Source organism: Dermacentor variabilis, chromosome 1, assembly GCF_050947875.1.
Source record: "Dermacentor variabilis isolate Ectoservices chromosome 1, ASM5094787v1, whole genome shotgun sequence".
In the NCBI taxonomy this organism is placed as follows: domain Eukaryota; kingdom Metazoa; phylum Arthropoda; class Arachnida; order Ixodida; family Ixodidae; genus Dermacentor; species Dermacentor variabilis.
The window spans coordinates 224,887,888-224,906,916 of record NC_134568.1 but is presented as its reverse complement, the minus strand read 5'-3'; the positions used below and the strand labels follow the sequence as shown (position 1 = coordinate 224,906,916).

The following is a 19,029-nucleotide window of genomic DNA, read 5'->3' as shown; positions in this document are numbered from 1 at the left end:
CACCTTCGACTACTGGCCTGCGTACGGCTTGGCCAAAGCGGGCGTATATATTTTTCTTTATTTGAAAGGCAGCTCTGAGACAAAATACTCAGAGAACGTCACGCGTATACGAGCAAGTTTGTTTTATGAAGGAAGTTCAGCAAGGACCGGAATCGAGTTTCGCTGAAGAAGCGGGCTGGAAATGGCGCCGTCTCCGGCGCGTGTTGACATTGGTGGTCGTTTTCATGCACTCTCTTATACTCGATGGCGCGCCCTAATGAACCATATGCCGTGCACAGTGAACTTGTAATTAGCAAATGGCCTCTAATAGAAACCCGGTCAGCTTAAGCTCGCACACATTGTTATTAGTACCACTGTGCTGCCACTGTGAGCTTGATTAAATGCTGAGCATTTCCAGAAGGCAAACACACCTGGTCATTTGAGTTTAGCGTTAAGAGACCACACACTACTGGATAGTTTATTCTCGTTATCTTAGCATAGCGCAGCGTCTTGTCTGTGCAGCCTTGGTAAGCAACACTTCTATCCGTAATGGTCCACCGACTATGTATCCTTCGCTGGAGCAGGTACTCTCAAGTTACGTCTGCGTTTGTTCCCTCGTAGCGCTCGCTGCTTGATCATTCCGAATGCTGTTACTGTTTCTTGTATAATTATTGTGTATAGATAAATACCTGACGGTGTACTTTTACGACAGGACTCCTTTCTGTCTTCAGCTTTGTGGTATTATTCTGCATGTCCCTAAGAAAATGTTTGCGTATAGGTCATGAGCTAGATGAATACAGGGATCCGAGGTGCCCCTTTTTTTTTTTTTTTGTTCGTCCAGTAATTGGCCAGTAGTTGGCCAGTAACAGTAACAGGCGAGTAACCCCGCCTGTTTTCTGTAACCTTGTTTGCCGAAATTGATAAAGCTTCTGCGTGAAATCCGCCTGATTCCCTTACAAAACGTATACAAAAAGAGTAGCTATTGAGTATACAAATTTTCAATGAAAGTGTTACGTTACGTTACGTTACGTTATATTATGTTATGTTATCTTATCTTATGTTATTTTATGTTATGTTATGTTAACTATGAGCGCAATAGGAATTTGTTTAGCTTTGTTTGTTATGAGAGACGACGACGAAGTGCCTTCTTCTTAGAACGCTTCTATCTGTGTTCTCTGGTTTTCGACGAATTCTTCGGAATTTCCTGGTGCCTCGGCTCCCGGTTTTGTGGCCATGGACGCGGAGCCTTCCAGAGGCCCTCCTGGCCAGCGGTCATCAAGGCCCTCCCTCACGAGGAAGAGAGGAAGCGTGCTCAGTGACACCGAAGACACTGAGCTATACTCGATGTCGGATGAAGACTCATCGGATGATAGCTTCATCACTGTCCGCAGAAAGAGGGCCAAAAGGAGGACTGTCAACGCAAACCCATCAACGCAAGCGAGCACGGCGACGTTGAAGTCAAGGCCTGAACGCTGGCCTCACGCCATCGTGTTCGTACCCGAAGAGCCCTCAAACAACCTCCGACTGCTAAACAGGCAAGAACTATCTGTTCTCTTGGAAGGGGTCGTGCCGAATGAAATTAAGGATATTCGGATAAATGCACGCAAAAATGTCCTCGCAATCGATGTTACCAACGGGAGTGCGCTCGAAAAACTGAAGCAAATCTCGGTGCTAGGGCGCATCAAAGTGCGTTCATATATCCCGATGGATGACGCATCCACAGCAGGTGTCATTTATGACATCGATGTCGCCATTCCCAACGCGGACTTGCCTATCCTCGTCAAACCAGCAAGTGAGGGTGTTGTCATCACGCGTGTGAGCCGCCTTGGAACATCGCGCTGCGTCAAACTGATCTTCAAAGGAGATTGCTTACCAACACACGTCAAAGTCGGTCACTTCCGACACCCTGTTCGGCCTTTCATACCAAAGCCTCTTCAATGCCATCAGTGCTTCAGGCTTGGACATGTCAAGGGTGTCTGCCCAAACTCGATACTATGTCCCCGTTGTGCTGAACCTCACGCGGAGGAGACGTGCCGGGCTACTGTCCTAAAGTGCGGCAACTGTAATGGTTCCCATGCTGCCTCGTCTAGGGACTGCCCTCGCATCAAGAAAGAGGTCGCTGTTCTCAAGCAAATGGTTCGGGACAATTCGACACACAAGGAGGCTGCTGCAACGATCCGGCGTCGGCGTCGGCGTCACCGAACCGCCTCAAGAAAGGCAGAGCCGCGAAAGGAGAGGGCCGCTTCCATTGTAGCACCCACTTTCTCCAATCAGGCCAAAAAGGGGCTGAACAGCACAAGGAGGTCGCCTGAAAGGAATTTGTCTCAAGAAGAATGGCCTGCGCTTCCAAGCCAGCAATCTCCCACAGAACTACAGATTGTCAAGCCCGCTCGGGAGCGTGCTCCTGCTGCTGATGCCACGCCTAAAGCAGATCGTCAAGTCCTTTCAATGCTGCGTCCCCTCATAGATGCCATTCGAGTGATTCTGTCGAACCTTGGAACTACGTCTGCTCAAAATGCACTGAAAGTACTGGACGCCTTAAACCCAGTGCTTGAGTGCCTCGAATAGAGACATGGCCAGCCATCGCCCATCGTTTCGAGAGGAAGTCAAGGCAGCGTCAATCATACAATGGAACGCAAGAGGACTAAAATCACGCCTTTCGGATTTTCGTCAGTATATATATACTCATTTGTTCCCAGTCATTGTCATATGTGAGCCTAATGTGTCAAAACCAGTCAGATTATCGGGATACGAAGCTGTTATATCCGCAACAACTAATGCATGCAGCAAAGTCATCGTTTTTCTTCGTCAAGAACTGACATATGTTCGCCAGCCGATTCCGCCTCATGATAAAAATCAATACGTTTGCCTAACAATTAAAAAGGGCAAACTCATGTTTACACTTGTTGGCGTTTATGTATCGCCTTCAAGTGTTTTTGATCCCAAACGATTAACGAACATCTTGTCTATGTGCCCTGCCCCGTATGTCATCATCGGAGATTTTAATGCGCACCATATAGCATGGGGAAGCGCAAGAACAAATGCAAGAGGGCAAAGACTTGCAAACTTCGCCTGTAACCACGGCCTTTCACTCCTGAATGACGGCAGCCCAACGTTTATACGAGGCGTGAATTATGGCAGCTGTCTTGACCTAGCTTTCGTCTCCAGCAGTTTCACAAGATATGTTAAATGGTTTTCGGATATCGAGACACACGGGAGTGATCATATTCCCACGTACCTTGTCATCAAAGGAATGTCCAGTCCCACCCCACGGAACACCATTCGATTAATTGACTGGACCACTTTTACTTCCACCATGGAGGATGCTTGTCGAGAGGGCCTGTCCTCTGGATTAGAGGAAGCAATCAAGTCTGCAATGCTACACGCCGCGCGCACGGTCACGGTTTCGTCGAAGCACACGGAATTGGATATAGAGTTGGAGCGACTTCGTGCACTCCGTCGTCGTGCGGAGCGGCGTTACCGGCGTACAAAATCCATCGAAGACCTTAGGACAGCCAGACGACTACAAAAGAAACTTCAACGTCGCATGGATAGATTGGCATCTCGACGTTGGGCAAGATTTTGCCAGTCACTAGACCCCCGAAGGCCACTTTCCCACATCTGGAGAACCATACGTGGTCTACGTTCCTTCCCTGAACAACGCTTCCCATTCAGAGCGCTGGCGCTCTTCCAGGGGCGGCTAGAGGTTGATGTTGCAGAAGACTTTTGTGCAAGGATCGCTGGCCAAGCAACCGGTCCAGGCTTTCGAGCCCCCAGTCGCATCCCTGTTTCACGTGACGGCCGCATGGATCTTCCTTTCATAATGGAGGAACTAGAAGCGGCTCTTGCTCTATGCAGGCGTTCTTCATCCGCGGGACCAGATGGAATATCCTACCGCGCCTTGAACAACCTGAGTGATGGCGCACGGAGAGAACTGTTACATCTCTACAACTTATCTTGGCAGGATGGCATGGTTCCCGAAGAATGGAAGATAAGCCGCTTGGTCCCTCTCCTGAAGCAAGGCAAGTCCCCACTTGAACCCACCTCATACCGCCCAATAGCGCTGGCCAGCTGTGTGGGAAAGATAATGGAAAAGATGATCCTTGCCCGCTTGGAGTGGTACCTGGAGCACTACAACATGTTACCGAATTGCATGGCTGGTTTTCGTCGAGATCGCTCTTCAGTAGACAGCGTTGTTGATCTCGCTACGTACGTCCAGCTTCAAAAGTCACGCAAAAGATTATGTGCAGCTTTGTTCTTGGATGTCAAGGGGGCATACGATAACGTATCTCACGAGGCTATCCTCGATGCTCTTGAGATGGTTGGTCTAGGTGGTCGAGTTTTCCAATGGATCTCTCATTACCTTTTTATGAGATCTTTCTTTGTCTGTACCGGTGATGGTAAAACCGCACTACACTACACGTACCGAGGTGTTCCTCAAGGCGGTGTACTAAGCCCTACCCTATTCAACCTCACACTCATTGGTCTCGTTGATCATCTGCCAGCAGCGATCAAGATATCAATGTACGCCGACGACATATGTATATGGACCTCAGGTGTGACACGTCCTCAGATACGTGCACGACTTCAAAAAGCTGCTACTCTAATAGCTATATACCTCCGCAACCAAGGCCTTGAAATCTCGTCAGACAAATGTGCACTGATGGCGTTCACTCGCAAACCAATGACACCCTACGCCATATCAATAAATGGCCAGTTAATTTCTTATGAGAAGACTCACAAATTTCTTGGCATAATCATTGATAGAGATCTCTCATGGAGCCCCCACGTGACCTACTTGAAGAAGCGTCTGACAGCAATCTCCCAACTTTTCAAGTTTCTGGGAGGAAAGACTTGGGGAATGTCAGTGCATGCAATGTTGGAATTGTACAGGGCTCTTTTTCTGGGCTTTTTGAGATACAGTTTGCCCGTACTGACCAACACCTGCCAGACAAATCTCCGTGCTCTACAGGCTATTCAAGCTCGGGCTCTCAGGGTTTGTCTTGGTTTGCCAAAATGCACATCGATAGCAGCGACTATTGCGATTGCTCGGGACCAACCTATACAAACACACATTGCGGTAGAAGTGTTGAGAGTGCACATTAGGCACGTTGCCCGTGCCTGTTCCCACCATCTGGCAACACTACCGTCAGAAAGGCCGCAGGCAGCATTTTGTACTACGATTTCGGAGTATTCCACCTGCCTCCCGTCAGGCTTCACCCCCGCAACTAAGCCATCGATTCCTCCATGGTGTTTGGCTCGACCCGCAGTGCACCTCACCGTACCAGGAATCAGGAAAAAATCTGAGCTGTCATCACCTGCTCTTAAACAACTAACTCTGCTCCTTTTGCACGAGAAGTACGCCGAACACGTACATATTTATACTGATGGATCGACAACTCTCCAGTGTTCCTCTGGAGCCGTGGTCTTCCCAGCGAAAGCCACCACCATCAGTTTCAAGACATGTCACCCAACGACACCGATGGCCGCGGAACTTGCAGCCCTTCGCGCTGCACTTCGTCTCGTCAGCCAAGAGCAACCTCGAAGGTGGTCAATATTCAGTGACTCGAAGGCTGCACTGCAATCTTTGCTATCGGCCCTGCGGCGCGGACCACACGAACAACTGGTATTTGAGATTAGAGAACTCATTCATACCTTAACTGAGAAAGGACACCACGTGACATTTCAGTGGCTTCCAAGTCACTGCGGAGTCATAGGGAATGAACACGCTGACAACGCTGCTCGGTCGGCTCTTCAAGGGGACGAAGAGGAGCCGATACCGTTATCAAGGACAGATGCCGCTCGTAAACTTCGACTGATCAGCCGTGACATCACGTTCTCCTTGTGGAACGCTGGAAGTTTTCACGACTACCGACTCCACAATCTTGACTACTCTCTACGCCTTTGTATTCCAGCTGGACTCTGCCGTCGCGAAGCTACCCTGCTTTGTCGACTATGGCTAGGGGTGGCTTTCACCAAGTCTTTCGCTTACCGAATTGGATGGGCCGACGACGCCACGTGTGAGGACTGTGGTAACGAGGAGACTTTTCAACACCTTCTTTGTGACTGTCCTCGATATAATTTACAGAGACAATCACTCGCAACCGCGATAGCGCGCTTTGACCAAAGACCTCTCACAGAGGAACTTATTTTACAATACCGCCATCACAAGCCATCGCAGCAGAGGGCGACGAGGGCACTGTTGCGGTTTTTGAGGGCGACAGGATTGGACAGCCGGCTGTAGCCTGAACAAATGTTGATAGTGTGGCAAGCGTCACTGTGCTGTGCGATGACAGTATTCGGTGCCAGTGACCGATGGTGACTGTGTGTCTAGGCTCCTTCCTTTCCTTCTCTCTACTTTGTTACCACTTTACCTCCCCCTCCCCTCTCTCCCCAGTGTAGGGTAGCCAACCGGATCTTCTTCTCTGGTTAACCTCCCTGCCTTTCCCCTTTCCTCTCTCTCTCTCTGTTTAGCTTATCTGTACTGTTAATTGAAACTGGTCACACCGCACCTAGAAAAAGAATGCAGGTGGCACTTTAGCCACGAGCGTTGGCTTCTGGTGTAAGCGTTGTCACTGGCTAAGGACAAAGCGCGTGCTTATGCACTGATCGTGCGTCGTGCAGCCCTCTGCCTGCAACTGCTGCTGTCCTTCTCGGCCGTCAGCAACACGAGCACCCTGTTGGCTCTCCCCGCCAAGGAGACGGAGGCTCATCGGCTGCGCTGCTTGCACGGAATTCGGGTCATCTCGTACCTCTGGGTCACGTTGTGCCACAACTACGCCATTACGGACCCTCACGTCATGTGTGAGTGTGCACGTGCCAAGCGGCGTCGTTTCTTCGCTTCTCTGTTTTCCTCGCCGTCCGCAAACAAGGGCACTTGAGATTCCAGCAGCACTTGTAAAAAGCCGCTTTGCGTCCTATGCGTCCTTTGACCGCATACTGTTTCTGATACCCGCTGACGTGCGCCGTTGCGTGATCGTGAGGTTGGGCTTATAGATAATTTTCTGGAGACGCGAGAGTGTTGCGGGAAGCTCTGTATAAATCTTAGTGATAGTTTCTGTCTGTTGCAGTCCGAGGAATGAAAGCGCTAGACATCATCGATGGATTTGGTTTCACGATCATCATTAACGGAATGCTCTCAGTCGAGACATTCTTCATCATGAGGTGAGAAAGCAGTGGGACCATTTCTGTTTTGTGCGATACTTATCGCCAATCGCAGCACTTGTGTTTATACGTATTTACACTGCGGGTTAAAATGCTGTGCCTTATTTCTTATTTGTATCAGTGTAGAAGAGAAAGAAAATTATTTCAAATGACACTTCGTCTGTGCCACAGATGGAGATGCGGTGATGTTGCTGTCTGTCATATCGCTAATTCAACGCTGTATATCTAGTTGCATAAATATTGTCAAACCTATCACTGAGCTTTCACTGTGACGTTACCCAGCTACGTATGATGAGATAAATTTTCCGCTTCTGTAAGACTGCAAGCGCAACACACACACACACAACAAAAATGTTGAGCGCAAGACATACTGAGTGCGAAAGTGTCCTGAGTTTTTCCGGACACAGTAAAATGTACGCTTTCTTTTTTCAACTCTTTTCAGTGGCTTCTTGGTTGCTTTTGGCATCTTGAGCGAAGTCAAAAGAAAGAAGTCCATTTGGTTTCTCCTTCCTGTGACGGCAGTGATGAGATACATTAGGTGGGTAAGCTCTTGGAACGAATGACGTATCCTAAGCACGTGATTGGCAGCGTTGCGCCCATACCGCATAGTGTTAAAAGATTGCAGTGTTCGATGTCCCCGAAACTGGGGGGCACAGTATGTTATGGGAGACGCCGTAGTGGAGGGCTCTAGATTAATTTTGACCAGCTTAGGTTCTTTACCATGCACCCAAAGCCCGGTACGCGGGCACTTCTGCCCTCGTGGGAATCTGGCCGCTGCGGCCGGCAATCGAACCCTCGACCTCGAGCTCAGCAGCGCGACGCCATATAGCCACCGACCCATCGCGATGGGTAGTGCATAGTGCGGACTTCACGTAAAATGGCGCATGAAACATCCATCAGACAGTCGTCTTTGTTCCCCGGCTCATTTCTACGCAACCTGAGCAAAGGTTGAAAGAAGTGAAGAGCTAGTTAAAGGTATGTCTGTGGTTCAGTGTTTTCGGTATAAATTGAAAAAAAAAAAACGAGAAGAGTGCGCAGAATTTTTTTTTTTTGGGGGGGGGGGGGGAGGGGAGGTGGGTTGGGGAGGGAGTGGGGGGTAATTCGGCGTTAACTGGAAAGGGTCAGTGAAAGCAAATACACCGGAGAGATAAGACGATGATTGGGGGCGCGCAGCTGCATGTCTACAGGCTATACAATGCAAGGAGTCTGGAGAGTTGTAGGTCACGCGTCAGCTTCCCGCCAAAGCTGTCTGTACTTCTTTTTTCTGATTCGCGTCCTTTCTGCTTCCCACTGCGACGAAGCGGCAGAGGGGCGGAGTACGCAAAGGGGTCTCGAGAGACCTACTGGTCTTTGCAGTCTTTGCGCTACGGCCATTGCGGTGGACGAACTCGGCAAGCTTACTGATTCTATGAGCGGGGCCGTATTTACCTAGTCATGTTTTTCTCTGCATTAGCTGTTGTAGCTCATTGCCCACATAATGTTAGGAATAAAGTATCACTCTATTTGCGTTCGAATAGGAAATACAAGGGCTCTTTTAATTCCTGCGTAGTACACATCCCCGCATGGCGGTGTGTACTTGCTGGACGGCTTTTCGAAAACTTTGTTACTCGAGATATTAGATGCAACTATAGTGCTGAAGAGCAAGATCTGCGGTCATGCCCAACGTGCCAGCGCCAACAAAATTAATGGATTGTGGCAGAAAAAAAAACAAGCTCGTCGGGAAAAATTACCCACCGAAAAAGGCAACTGAAATTTCACCAGAAACAGTATATTCACAGATAAAAAAAGGCATTTTTTTTTTTTCGGTGAAACTAAACACCTACAGAAGTACCCCAGAACTTCGGGAAAATAAAAACCTAAAACGCTGAATCCTAGTATATCATGAAAAACGATAGCAAAGAGGTGTTCTCGTCTGAAATCTTAATCAAAATGGTCATAAGTTAAAAACAAGCGAAGAACAAACTGTAGTGAATCATTTTGAAATGCAAACCAATGAACTGCAAACGTCGTCCTTATACAACTTTCGCGGACACGTGTGCGTACCAAGCCTCGAGAGTCAAAGGCGAATTTCACGCTGAGCAGAGCGCTTTCGAGCGCAGGCTGACAGTGCCTGGCGCGTTCCTGGTGGGCGTGTTCTTCCTCTACCCTCTGCTGGTGTCGGGGCCCCTGGTGGACGACGTGGTTCAGTACCTCGTCAACGACGTCTGCCGCCGCAACTGGTGGCACGTGCTGCTGCACGTGTCCAACCTGCGCAACCCGCTCGACGTGGTACGTGTTCCTATACGCTGTCCAGCACAAGTCCCGGCGCTCTATATACCGCCAAACTATTCCAACCTGTTTTTATTGCAATCTCCTGACATCAAATTTACGCAACCACCGGCGCAAGCGTCGGGCGGTAACCTGCAGCGTTTTTTCAAAAGCCCAATCAAACGCGCTTCTCGTTTATAGGATTTAACTTTCTTTTGCTTTCAAAGCAAATATCATTGCCTACATTGAGCAGTTTTCCTTGTCTAATTGGCTGAGAAGAGGCGAGGAGCACGCTCAAGTGGAGATAGTTTCGATGGGGCCGAGTCAGCACAGTGAAAGTAGATAACTGGATCAGCAGGATGTTGCCGGCGTCTGGCGATTGGTCCGCTTCCCCTTACTAAGCTTGAGGTAGCTGGCCGAAAATCGCGGCGCCGTGCAACGGAAGGTTAAAAATGCCGCTAAAAGGGATCCTCAGCAAAGTAGAGTTGGCAAATCTATGTCGTATACGTGCCGAAAGATCTCTATAACGTTATACTGCCGCGAAAATGTTTTATTTTACGCAACTAAATCCACGCTCCTCTGCAGTTCCGAGTAGCCAGTGCCACAGTGATCGGCGGGCAGCCATCTTCTATTCCTTTGGGAATGGGGCATTCTCTGGCTATTCAGAAAAAAATTCTGTTTTCTTCGGCATATTAATGCAGCTTTACTGCGTACACGTCACTTTGGCGTGGTGATTTTTCGCGGTTTTGTGACATCACGTGACAGACAGGCGAAGTGAACGCAGCCCGAAAACTTTTGACCAATTGCAGAGGGCTAATAGTGAAAAAGGCGTCGAATGTGAAATAATTATTTTCCTTTTGTTCGGTCTAATCATGCATAATCAGTGCACATCTATCGTATTAGTTGGGGCGTTTTCGGGGTTTTCGTGACGTCGCGTGACAGACGGGCGTAGTGGGTGGGGCCTCGAAAATTTTTCAACCAATCATGTGGAGGGCTGATTGCAGAATTAGAATACAAAAGTTTTGGATAGCTTTACGCTATAGCGCCCCAACTTCGGCACACGGGACAAATGCGTGCCAGTGTATTCAAAAGGTGCAAGATATACTTTTGCGCCCTGTGTACCTTTCATAAACAGACACTTCATGAAACTTAATGTTGCACACTTAGTGTGTTTAAGTGTTCTTTTTAATTTCCATTCACTTTTATTTGGTGTAAGTGGTTGATTACTAGTGGAGAAAATAAAGAGGTAGCTTTCACCTTATCATTTCCGCGCACTAACCGCTACATTAGTGTGAGAATGAGACTTTACGAACTTCAAAATACTTCATTCTACTTGAGCCGTTATTGCCCAGGGAAGATTACTAAAATTTGCTACTCTGGGTATCTGATGTGTTCGTATTGCAGTGTAATTTTTCTTTCTTGATAAACAATTACCCATTTCAGAGCAGACGCTTCTCACATCCATGACGTCACAAGGAGCTGGCGTGGCAACTTCGAAGTGGCGTAGTCACCCTTTCTCTTTTTCTTTTCTTTTGTATCTTTCTTAACCTCCACTCACAGTATAAGAGTGACCTTTAATGCTATTCTGAAAGCATAGTTTGCCAATCTAGTTTAATGTAACATTGACATTTACTGCCCCTTCAAATTTAGTCGCCTGCTATTCGGACCACCAGCAGCCTGGTCAGCGTCCGGGCGGTTGCGATTGCACAAATAAGTGACACTGATGCTCGCACATACTTCATGTATTATGGAGTTTTACGTGCCAAAACTACTTTCTGATTATGAGGCACGCCGTAGTGGAAGACTCCGGAAATTTCGACCACCTGGGGCTCTTTAACGTGCGCCTAAATCTAAGTACACGGGTGTTTTCGCATTTCACCCCCATCGAAATGCGACCGCCGTGGCCGGGATTCGATCATACTTCATGTATACGTGTGCTGCACGAAGCGTAGTTTCACAAGTCCTATTCTCACGTGCCCTTAACAATCTAACTTTGCGCTGACGGCTTTTTACCTTGTGTCGCGATGTGTTTCCTTTCATATATATGTACTCATATATGTACTTTTATTTAATAACGCTGGTGCGAAAGATGCATGAGATCAAAATATTGGCAAGCTTTTCACTAATAACAAAAGCCATACGCACTTCGAGCGAGAAAAAAAAACATTTTAGATTGAAAGAGCGCGTAGCTTCTCTGTTGTGATGGCATTCTGCGGTAATGTGTGCGCGGAGCAGTGGCGAGCGGCTTCGCCTTTCTTTCTTTCTTTTTTTGAGACATTTTTGAGGCGCACAGTATACATTGATACTGCGGTCTTAGGATATGCGGCTAAAGGCATCAATTTACCTGTCTGGGCCGCATCACCCCCATACATTTCACACTGTGCCCGATATATGCTGAAAAGTCTGTACTAAATACTTTTCATACTGCACTTTTCATTCGCGGACAACGTTGTGTTCAACAAAACAAGAGAGCCAACTTGTTCACACAGGTCTAATATGCTCGGCCATGGGTCATGTCAGGCTATTTAATAAGTCGGTTCTTGTCAGATCACTGCAGCTAAGCAGCGCTGTGCTTGAACCGCGCTTGGTAGAGAGATCAGCTGAGAACGACGACTGTCGGTGGCTCGTCTTCACCCTGGCAATAGTTGAATTCTTCGCCTCGAGTGAGACAGTTACGGCGTCCAGGGTATATGCCGTCTTATTTCTTTACGCGTATGTTCCTTCACAGCTGCAGTGTATTCAAAGAGTACGTGGTATACTGTTGTGTTAAAAAACAAGAAAAAAAGTTGACGGCATTTTAACATGCGCAAGGGCCTATACAATGGTTCTAAGCTGGGCCAGTTGGTTTCCGTTCAGCATGACCAGCAGCGCAGAAGAGGTTACCAGTGATGTAACAAGGCAGATGCGCTGTCCAGCGCATCAGTCGTCCACTTGTCTAGTCGTCTGCGTTGTTCGCCCTACTCAATTCTTGGTTCTGTAAGCCGTCCCAGAGATCGTATTATGTAAGGACTCCTTTCGCGATCGATTCTTTCCGCGTTCTCGCATTGGCTCCGACGCTGCTCTTGACTCCGCGCTTAGATGCGCTCACCTTAGATGACGGCGTCCGTGACGCGTCCAAGCCGGTGAGAAAACGTGAAAAGAATAGATCGCGAAAAGAATCCTTACCGAGGTCCTATTCATGTACCTTGAGCCCTGAAGGTTTAACAGCGAAAGTCAAAATGCAACACTGAAAGCTTGCTATAGAAAAATTTTGCTCGTTTACGTTACAATATTTGCTCAATTGGTAGGTGCACGCTCGCGGTTTACTTAGTTTATGCGCACGCTCGCCTCTGTACGTGGCATAAAGCTAACCTTTCTGTTTTCCTTTTTATTTAATTCTAGTGCCTACCCACGTTGTGGTACATTGCCTGTGATTACCAGCTTTTCCTGGCAACCCTCCTGTTTGTGTTCCTTTTAGCCAAGTGAGTTCAGGATTCTTCGTTCTCCAGCATTTATTTTTTTTAATCGATAACTTGAATCAACATTTTCTTCTGTACGTCATCTTACATTTTTCTGCAGACTTTCTTGAAGGAACACCAATACACGAGCATAGTACACAGGTACAATATTTCCTTTCAAAATGGTAGTTTGATTTATTTAAACATACTGTCTATCCTGTAAATAAGTTTTGCTGGAAGGACACACAGTTTCGGGCATAATGCAATTGAACCTATAAAGAGTAATCTAGTACAATCTAGAGTAATATAAATTGCAGTACAAGTGGGTAAAAATATAGCACCATCTTAGCGAATTCATGCTAACAGGACAATATATTTTACACGGCATTGCTTGGCAGTCAACAAACTTTTGAACGCATAATGAAACACTGGATACCGCAACTTTAATGCTGATATCACACTTCCAAGTTTATAAATACTAGTAGTACGAGTGGGAAAAAATGTATTTATTTAACACAGTGCTCAGTGAAAGTTTTATATCACAATAAAAAGATAATAGCTAATAATCATATTGCGTTGCTAACAGTGTAGATTGTCTTCAAGTAAAGACAAACTACTCACCTAAAGATTTATTGCTATCGTTAAACATTTATGACGATTATTCCATTCCCGTAATAGCGGGTCAAGAAATGAATGTTTAAAGCTGTATGACTTGAAACAATATTCCTTTCGCATTAGTGAGTGTTTACAACGTGTCGGCCATGTGTCTAAATACGAGATGTACCTTGACGCTTCTATATTTAATTGATTGTGCACTTCCCCTCCCCACGTGTAGGGTAGCAAACTGGACTCAGTCTGGTTAACCTCCCTGCCTTTCCTTCTTCCCTTCTCTCTCTCTCTCTCTCTCTCTCTCTCTCTCTCTCTCTCTCTCTCTCTCTCTCTCGCTCTCTCTCTCTGATTGTGGATTAATCGATAAAACAGTTTCTGGCGCGCCGGCAAGGTGCAATTTGGCAGGGTATGCATTTTAGCCTTTATTAATAATTCGGAGGGTGATTCTGTAGGTATGTACTTATTACAAACGAACCTTATTGCTTTTCTTGGTACGCCTTCTGTTTGGGATCGCACCGCGGGTACGATCTGTTGGGAACTCGGCGCTGACGCCCGTGGTTGTACCTGGGTCGCAAGCCCCAAGGGTAGCGTTGGCCTGGCGGCCTGGGGTACAACTGGAAGCATCCGAAGGTCCCGGCAAAGCATGAGTCGACTGGTAACAACAAAACAACTGGTTTATTCTAACATTGCAAAGAGTTGGCGGTCAGGTTGACCGAAGTAGAGAGACGGGAGAGCACTTTACTCAGCAGAAGAAATCGGAGCCCTCCTTCTTGGCGTCCGGGGGCAGCTGTTTTTATACTCTCGCAGTTGAGGGCAAGAAGGAACCCCTCAAAAGACGAGCACGTGAATGTACAATGGGCTAATGGTGACGCACACTGTCGTAGCGCTGCCGTAGCACCATGTCGAGCACGATCTCGTAGCACCCTGTCGAGCACGATCTCGTAGCACCCTGTTGTAGCGCTGCCGTAGCACCATGTCGAGCACGATCTCGTAGCACCCTGTTGTAGCGCTGCCGGTCGGGCACAATGACTGTAATGAGAGGATGATCCCTGCTTTGGCATCGCCTGTTTCGGGCACAATGACTGGAATGAGAGGATGATCCCTGCTTTGGCATCGCCTGTTTCGGGCACAATGACTGGAATGAGAGGATGATCCCTGCTTTGGCATCGCCTGTTTCGGGCACAATGACTGGAATGAGAGGGTGATCCTTTGCGGTCGCATCGCCGCAGTCGCGCCTGGAAACACCTGCCGATGAGTGTTGCGGCGACGACGATCGGGCCAAAATGTCTGCCGCCCCGCCGCAGTCGCGCCGGCAAAACCACGTGTCGCAGGCGAAACGCAACAGACCGCCCCGCCGGGGGAAGGAGATCCCGATGGACAGGGGACTGCATCCGCTGGCTGGAGGGATGTCGCTCGATGATGCTCATAACCGAAGTCGGGCGTCCCTCGACGTTTCTTGAGCGCAGCGCACAGAGAAGGCCTCGTTCTCTCGTTCAGGTTCGCACGGGACACTGCAAAGTGACTTCGGGAGAGTTCACATTTTTGTTCTCGTTCCCGGCAAGCGTTAGAACTACGCTGAAACTCAACCGCTCAGTCAGCAAGCACGGCACAACCCTCACTAAGCCCTGCCAGGCTCTTTCCCCTTTTTATACCACTGCCTAGTTCCTTACAGTAGTCTAGCATCACTCAGAACGCGTCCACAAATTGAAAAATTGCACTAGAAAGCATATCATCACTTTGAAACACTAAACAAAAGCAATATGTTAAAAAAAATCCTGCCTCAGGAAGAAAAACATCAGTAACAAACAATTTTGAGGCTGATTCCTACGTTAGGGGCTTCGACTTAAGCCATCGGCGTTACCGTTGAGACTCCCCTTTTTGTAACGCACCTCAAAGGAATATTGTTGTAAAGCGAGGCTCCAGCGCAGGAGGCGGCCATTTTTGGGAGAGATGGTCTGCAGCCATTGGAGAGGGCAGTGATCCGTCTCAATGATAAACCTCGAGCCGGCTAGATAGCATGACAATTTCTGAACGGCCCACACGAGACACGCACACTCTTTCTCGGTGGCGCTATACGCCTGCTCACGACTGGACAGCTTACGACTAGCATACAGGACGGGGTGTTCTACTTCTCCATTTTCCCGTTGGCACAGTACAACGCCCATGCCTCGCTCACTAGCATCGCACTGAACAATGAACCCTTTTGTATAGTCTGGCGATCGTAGCACAGGCTGGCTTGTTAGGGCACTCTTTAGGGCGCTAAAAGCTCTTTCCTTTGTCTCGTCCCAGACGACTGTTTGAGGCTCTGTTTTTCTTAGAGCATCCGTCAGGGGAGCCGCGATATCAGAGTACCTAGGGATGTACCTCTGATAGTAGCCGGCGACACCCAAGAACGACCGAATATCGGTCTTGGTGCGCGGTTGCGGAAAGTCTCGCACAGCGGCCACTTTTATTTCAGAGGGGCGGCGACGACCCTGACCAATCACGTGACCGAGGTAGACAACCTCGGCCTGTGCTAACTGGCACTTAGGAGCCTTGACTGTCAAGCCCGCTTCGCGCAGGCGGGTTAGCACTGCCCGCAAGTGTGCCATATGCTCAGACCAGGATGCGGAGAATATCGCTACGTCGTCTAGATACGGTAAAGCGAATTCTTGCTGTCCCCGCAACACTTTATCCATGAGGCTTGAAAAACAGTATGGCGCGTTCTTCAAACCAAAACTCAACACTTTAGGACGGAATGTTCCCATTGGTGAAATGAACGCCGCATACCTACTAGCCTCTTCTGTAAGTGGAACCTGCCAATAACCCCTGACAAGATCTAGGGTGGAAATAAACTGAGCGCTACTAACTTTCTCAAGGCGCTCCTCGATGTTAGGGATCGGATAAATTTGATCCTTAGTGATGGAATTAAGCCTGCGGTAGTCGACGCAAGGACGAGGTTCCTTGCCCGGTACCTCAACTAAAATCAAAGGGGAGGTATAATCACTCTCACCTGCCTCAATAACACCGAGTTGTAGCATTTTCTTTACCTCAGCCTCCATAATATCGTTCTGGCGGGGTGACACCCGATACGCCTTGGATCGTACTGGCTCTGGGGAGGTAAGTTCTATATCATGAGTAAGTACAGAAGTCCTACCAGGCCTCTCAGAGAACAGACCTTGAAACTCTTGTAATAGCTGGTGTAGTTCGGTTTTCTGCTCGGGCGACAGCGGTGCTTTACTGATAAGGTCACTAATGACTTGACCGGTGTCTTCCCTGTTCGTCACTGAGCCTAGTCCCGGAAGCTCGACCGGAAGCTCTTCAGGAACGTTTACCATCATGCACACCACTGCTTCCCTTTGTCTATAAGGTTTGAGCAGATTACAGTGGTAAACTTGCTGTGCTTTCCGCTTTCCTGGCAGACTTACCACGTAGTTAACGTCCGACAGTTTCTGAACAATTCGTGCTGGGCCCTCCCACTGCACGTCTAGTTTGTTGTTTAGCGATGTGCGCAATATCATGACCTCATCGCCAACCTCAAAACGACGGGCCCTGGCTGTCCGATCATAATAAACCTTGGCCCTCTGCTGGGCCTTTGTCATTGCTTCACCTGACAACTCCTGTGCCCTTCTTAAGCGTTCGAGGAGCTTAAGTACGTACTCCACCACGACTGGGTCGTCGCCCCTACCTTCCCATGATTCTCGAAGCATGCGAAGCGGAGATCGAAGCGAGCGACCGTACACCAGTTCAGCTGGCGAAAACCCCGTAGCCGCATGCGGCGCGGTCCTTAAAGCAAACATCACCCCAGGCAGACCCAGCTCCCAGTCAGTTCGATGTTCAAAACACAACGCTCTCAACACGCGCTTCATGACGGAGTGGAGCTTCTCAACGGAATTCGACTGTGGGTGGTACACTGAGCTGTGTAACAGCTTTACCCCACACCTTTCGAGAAAAGTTGTCGTCAAAGCGCTAGTAAACACTGTGCCCTGATCTGATTGGATTTCCGCAGGGAAACCAACTCGCGCAAATATGGACAGTAGTGCATTAACTATCTCAACTGAGCTGAGTTCTTTAAGCGGCACTGCTTCAGGGAACTTTGTCGCTGGGCAGATCACAGTCAAAATGTGTCTGTACCCCGTGGCTGTTACCGGCAGAGGTCCCACAGTATCAATAACGAGCCGTCTAAAAGGCTCCGTAATGATAGGTACCAATTTCAACGGCGCCCTCGATTTGTCCCCTGGTTTGCCCACCCGCTGACAAGTGTCACATGTCCTCACGAAATGGTCTGCGTCCCGAAAACACCCTGGCCAATAGTACTCTTGCAAGAGACGGTCCTTAGTTTTCTTAACTCCTAGGTGTCCGGACCACGAACCCCCGTGTGACAAGCGCAACAGATCCTGACGATAGCATTGAGGCACGATCAGCTGATCGAACTCCACTCCTCGGCGGTCTAGATACTTCCGGTACAGGACTCCCCCTCTTTCCACAAAACGCGCAGTTTTCCTGGCGATACCTTCTTTGACATTGCAGCGCACGTTTTCCAGGCTGCCATCCTTTTTTTGCTCGGCTATCAAAGCCGTCCGGCTGACTTTTAGCAACCTATCAAGTCCGTCTGACGTAGGCGCGATGAGCAAATCAGTAGATAGCTCTTCTAACTTTCCCGCGTCGGGCGTTTCCTCTCCAGTATCTGGCGCCTTTAACGTTACAGACTCAAGTTTATTCAGTTCGGGCGTGCTCTGAATATCAGCTTGCTGCGCCTCTGACCCTCTTTCGTTGTTTGATAACGTCGGCCCCGCAACCACCGCCTTTGCAGCGAGCTCCCGAACCTTCGATCTGGTTAAGGCCTGAACACTAGCTTCACCAAACAAAAGCCCCTTCTCGCGCAGGAGGTGATCGGACCTGTTTGAAAATAGGTACGGGTACTGGGGTGGCAGCATAGATGACACTGCCGCCTCTGTCTCAAGCGCTCCGAAAGGTCCTTCAATAAGCACCTTTGCTACTGGCAGACACACGCTATGAGCTTCCACGGCTTGCTTGATCCACGCGCACTCGCCCGTGAACATATGGGGTTCTACGTAAGATGGGTGAACTACATCCATCGTAGCTGCGGAATCGCGAAGCACTCGGCACTCTTTCCCGTTCACGAGGAGGTCTCGCATGTAAGGCTCGAGAAGCTTCATGTTCTCGTCAGTGCTGCCTATTGAAAAAAACACAACTTTTGGTGTTGTTTCCGGACACTGCGCCGAAAAGTGACCCGGCTTCTGGCACGTATAACAAACGCGCGCTTGCCTCATCTCGAACCGCTTTCTGCGTTCGGCTTCGGCTGCCGCCGTCTCCTTAGGTTCGGTCGCACTGCTTCCACTCGCATCCGCACTACGCGTGTTCCCCTTTGCTCTCATGGGTGTGAACTTCGGCCTCTCAAACTTCGAGCCAAATTCACCCTTTTGACCGTCCTTAGCTCCGCGAGCTCGACGCGTCACAAACTCCTCGGCTAGCTCAGCGGCTTTAGCCACCGTACAAACGTCTGGCCTATCCAAGACCCAGTATCGCACGTTCTCCGGTAACCGACTATAAAACTGTTCTAGCCCGAAACACTGCAGAACTTTATCGTGGT

General features: G+C 48.7%; 1 protein-coding gene across 1 annotated transcript in view; it reads left to right on the top strand.

Annotated features, from left to right (window-relative positions):
- LOC142573036 (nose resistant to fluoxetine protein 6-like) overlaps positions 1-19,029 on the top strand; it is a 36,045-nt gene that overhangs the window by 4,748 nt on the left and 12,268 nt on the right. Inside the window, exons 4-8 of the mRNA XM_075682537.1 lie at positions 6,604-6,783; positions 7,050-7,143; positions 7,586-7,681; positions 9,243-9,411; positions 12,772-12,851. Of these exons, the coding sequence (XP_075538652.1) occupies positions 6,604-6,783; positions 7,050-7,143; positions 7,586-7,681; positions 9,243-9,411; positions 12,772-12,851 (619 nt within the window). The remainder of the gene's footprint in view (positions 1-6,603; positions 6,784-7,049; positions 7,144-7,585; positions 7,682-9,242; positions 9,412-12,771; positions 12,852-19,029) is intronic.